This window comes from Seriola lalandi, unplaced genomic scaffold (genome assembly GCF_002814215.2).
Source record: "Seriola lalandi dorsalis isolate HSWRI2012SDOR001 ecotype SW California unplaced genomic scaffold, Sedor1 jcf7180002054810, whole genome shotgun sequence".
Lineage (NCBI taxonomy): Eukaryota > Metazoa > Chordata > Actinopteri > Carangiformes > Carangidae > Seriola > Seriola lalandi.
This window is the reverse complement of record NW_019525363.1, coordinates 3896-8682: the sequence shown is the minus strand read 5'-3', so window position 1 is coordinate 8682 and position 4787 is coordinate 3896. Positions and strand designations below refer to the sequence as shown.

Here is a 4787-nt window from a genome sequence, read left to right as displayed (position 1 = left end):
GTTGAAGTCATGTGACCGTGGTGATGAAGTCATGTGACCCTGGTGATGAAGTCATGTGACCGTGTTGAAGTCATGTGACCGTGGTGATGAAGTCACGTGACCGTGGTGTTGAAGTCACGTGACCTTCGTGTTGAAGTCATGTGACCGTGGTGATGAAGTCATGTGACCCTGGTGATGAAGTCATGTGACCGTGTTGAAGTCACGTGACCGTGTTGATGAAGTCACGTGACCGTGGTGTTGAAGTCATGTGACCGTGGTGATGAAGTCATGTGACCGTAGTTGGTTTTTAGCCTCACAATAAACATGGTTTCACTCTTAAAGTTTATGGTTCTTCGGATGTGATGTAATCTCAGACAGTTCTGTGTGACAAGGACATAAAGTTCCGTTCCTCCGGTCCTTTAGTTCCTGGAGGAACTTGTTTAAAAGGACTAAACAGGGTCAGGTGATGACAGACCTCATCACGTCACTGGTCTGAATTTATCTCAGAACGGATCTGGACTCAGATGGATCACCAACAGGTTTAGTCCTGTGTTCATGATTTAGTTTTGTCACAACTGGTTCATGAGGTAACTTACTGTAGGGGTTTGCAGGATGTCCGTAGATGTGTTGGTAGAGTCCAGGGTGGACAGTGTTGCCGTAGTAATCCTCCTCCAGCTCCTCCTCAGTGGGGGGGTGAGAGGGGGGAGAGTCCGTGGGGAGACTGGATCCTCCCGGACTGGAGCGCCCCCCACCTGCCAGCAGGTAGGACTGCAACCCTGGTACCAAACCTCCACCTGCACCCAGGTAACACAGAGCACTGCTCCTGGAGGTTTGCAGGTCCCCCGCGATGTCCGCTCTGAGGACAGAAGGACGGAGGAGACAGAGGACATCCAGTGTGTGATACGATTTATGAGACCAGATGTAACGTTCAGTTGATCTATAAAGAGTCTCTGTGCCAGAGCTTGAGACGCACACAGAGGTTTATAACACTGTGACCAGGATAGGAATGTCAGGGTGGCCCCTCCCTCCGGCCACAATTCCCCAAATAAGATAGCATGTTCTGCGGCCACCACGGCCTGTGTGTCCATGCAACTGTGCGTAAAGGTCAAAGGTAAAGTTTGTGGTAACATCACAAAATGCGGTTTTGGCCTTGTGAACACGATATCTCAGTAGCACCTTGATGGAATTTCTTTAAATTTGGTTAAACGTTCACGTGGACTCAAATTGATTAGATTTTGGTGGTCAAAGGCCAAATGTCAAAGTCCAGTGGGAGCTCACAAAGCATTTTTTAGCCATTACTCAAGACTTTAAGCAGCAATTATGACAAAATTTCATGCTAATATTTAATTTTTCCTATAACAGGATGTGACCTGAAACTAGTCTGAGTGGAGGAGGAGGAGGAAGAGACTCTAGTTTTTACTTTGGTGACCTGTTGAATTTCTCCCTTTTCTGTTTGTACTTCGACCCACGTTCTCCATCACCACTTTACAGCTTGCAACAGTAACACACCACAATACGTCCTTGATTCAACCTGTCACAGCTGGTACACTCGGTCAGTGAATGGGTGACAAGTAGAGATAACTCCTGTTTGTCCTCACCTGGCCTCCTCTCCTGCTCCTGCTGCTCCTGCTCCGTTCTCCTCAGCAGGAGGAGTGTCGGCTCTCTCCTGTTTGATCCTGCTGACGGCGAGCAGCAGCTCCTCTGGGCTCAGGGCCGGCTGGTCTGGACTGGCCTCCTCCAGCTGGGGGGTGCTTTGCTGTTGCTGCTGCTGGACCATCGGGGTGTCGAAGCCCCCGAGCTCGTCTGCTGAGGTCGTCTGTAACGAAAATATTCTGCTGTTCTGAAAGACATCTTCAGAGTTTACTGTGTTTGTTCAGTGTTTGTCAAAGTTTGGGCCTTATGAAATAAACACAGTCATGTTGGTTAAAGCATCGAGGGCCTAGGGGCCTGGGGGTGTGGCCAGAGAAGATTCCAACCAATCAGCAGCCTCAGATAAAAAATGCGTTGAGCTGCAGTTCTTCTAATGTCGACTAAATGCTGCTTCTGCAAGCTGGAATCAAATGAAAATTTATCAGATGTGCTTCCTCACACATTAGTGGACCTTTGTGAGCGCAGCCAATCACTGTTGACTGTCTGACAGATGAATTAGCTTAGCTGTTCAGCAGTTTCTGAATTTCCTGAACTGTACAATAACAAACTAGCCTCATATTGAAACCAGACAAAACAGATAACCTGAGCCTGTAGATGCAGCTACAGCTCCAACACAATTTAAGTCTCTTAAAAAAACAATTGTGTACCGCTAGCAAGGACTGTAGCTAATGCTAACAACTCCAACAGGAGGACAACCAAAACAGTCACAGTCTGGAGGGTTGACTTCAGTCTACCTGGACTAACTCAGTCTATAGACAGCTCTGTGGGCGTGGTCAAACCAACCTGTGAGTCACAGCAGAGAGGTGAGGAGGAGGAGGAGGCCTTCATCATCATCAGCTCCATGCCACGCTCCACGATGTTCTGGATCTGCAGGTACCCGGCGGTGTACATGAGAACCAGCTGCTCGCTGGCAGCCATGCTGAGGCGTCCCGTGTAGCAGAACGACAGAATCTGCTGGAAACACGTTGGCGTTACTGAGGACGGCAGCTCGAACACCGCCTGGGAGGAGGAGGAGGAGGAGGAGGAAGAGGATGATGAGGAGGAGTCAGCCGCAGAGCTGAACAGGTCTCTGAAGTAGAGGGAGGAGGCGGCGAGGACGGCCCGGTGCGCCTTGAAGGCCTGACCCTGCACCAGGATGGAGACGTCGCAGTAGTGACCCAGTAGCCGCTGCTCGTTCAGGCTGCCCAGCACGCTGCTGCCAAAGTCCGGGATCTCCACCTGCAGCAGCCCCTCCGCCATGGTGGAGGCTGGAGGTCCAGAGGAGGGCAAGACAGGAAGTGACTGAAGGTTCAGACTAGCTGGTGGCTAGATGTTCCTGACCAGCCAGAGTTAGACTGACACGGGGGGGGGGGGGAGGGGAGGGGAGGGGTGTTTAGGTGTTGGGGATGCTGCAGATATCTCCTCCAAAATGTTTCAGATACATAATATTGTTGTGGTAGAAACAGTGAGGTCAGAGGTCAGGGCTGGAGGAGGCGGGAGGAGAGGGGGGTCAGCTCCTGATGTTGAGTCAAAGCGAAGTGGGGAGGAGGAGGAGACTGTAGATCATCAGGATCAAGGTCAGCTCAGCACAGGGAAACAGCTAGAATATGAAGAGGGGTGGGGAGGTTTAAAGTGTCACAGTGTCACACCTTCTCGTTTACCTGCAGATCAAACTGAGAAAACACCAATCACATCTGAGACACCTCCACCACACATCTGCCAGTGTGTTGACCCTTTTATTATGTCATTTATTTATAATCATTATGGCACATGACACACATTTCACATGTGATCAATGTCATTAATAAGTGATCAAATGTGATAAGAAATGTGAATAAGATGTGTGGTAATGTGACAACATTTCACAAAGATAAATTTAAAAAAACTGTTGAAAATGTGACAAAAAGTCAAACTGGATCAGCTGACTGTGAAAACAGTGACTGAATCCTGTTTTTATCACATGTGACATTTCACATTTAACATACAACACATGTAACGTCATGAATTGGCGTGTATGGACACATACACACACACACACACGCACGCACACACACACACACACACACACACACATACACACACACACATACACACACATACACAAACACATATACACACACACACGTGGTCAAGGTGAGTCAACACTTTTTCATCCCCTCCTCCTGATGACATCACTGTGACTCTGTGCTCATGATCAGTTTTATCTCTGAGCTCTTATCCTGCTTTTGAGAGACTGTGACCTGGTTCCAGGTTTCTGGTGGGCAGGTGTGTCGTCAGCTACAGGTCAGTTTGCTAAATTTATTATATCAGGAAAACCCCTGAAATATCCTCGTGCTATAGTAAGTGATGACACACGGCCACAGGTAGTTATGATTGTTATTGGCAGTAAAACCAGACCCTACTCGACCCAGTTAGAATTTGGACTTGGTCTGACTTGGGTCCTGGGTCAGGTGGACCTGCGAAGACCTCTACAGATGGTTGATAGAGGCACCTGCTCTACACGTTAATGAATCAGTGATGTTCATCTCTATGCAGATGATACGATCTTTCACACCTGGTTCCAGTCAGACCTCTGGACCTCCTCATTCATGTTTCTACTCTGATCTGCTCTCCATGGGAAGCTCATCAGTACAGTGCAGTACTGGTCCCTAAACCTGAGTGTCTCCGCTATATTTAATAAGACTCAACAGAAGAATAAAAGGTTGTTACGCTCAACAAACAGATTCCTTTTTGGGTTTTTTTCCATGAGAAATAGTAAAGAGTTTTGCCTCTTTGGGAAAACCTCATGTTGAACTCTTCTACCAAAGAGTCAAAACTAAAACTTCTTTTGTTAAAAGTTTGTTCTAAACTCCAAAAAAACAAATGAGAGTAAAGTTACTCAGATGCAGTTTTCTCAAGCTCTCAACCACAGACTCTAAATAGAGATGGACACCACCACTGTGAAGTCAGCTGCTGCACCATCGCTATCTTGGCAGTGTCTGACTCCGCCCCTAACTCCCAGCTAATCCAAATATGGTCAAAGAGGAGGGACGTTTGTGGAGCTGAGACTTTGGTGCTTGTCAGTTTGTGGCAAACATACGCTCACCCACCTGCCACTCAAAGAAGACACGCCCTCAATCCTCTATAACTGTAGTCCTTAATAAAATGTAAACAGGTGAGTTATATAAACAGGTGAGTTA

General features: G+C 47.8%; 1 protein-coding gene across 1 annotated transcript in view; it reads right to left on the bottom strand.

The window, feature by feature from the left end:
• Positions 1 to 4787, bottom strand: part of LOC111669691 (nucleus accumbens-associated protein 2-like) — a 12111-nt gene that overhangs the window by 5195 nt on the left and 2129 nt on the right. Inside the window, exons 2-4 of the mRNA XM_023426103.2 lie at positions 2413 to 3208; positions 1578 to 1795; positions 576 to 835 (exon numbers count right to left, since the gene is read on the bottom strand). Coding sequence (XP_023281871.1) covers positions 576 to 835; positions 1578 to 1795; positions 2413 to 2868 — 934 coding nt within the window. The 5' untranslated portion in view covers positions 2869 to 3208. The remainder of the gene's footprint in view (positions 1 to 575; positions 836 to 1577; positions 1796 to 2412; positions 3209 to 4787) is intronic.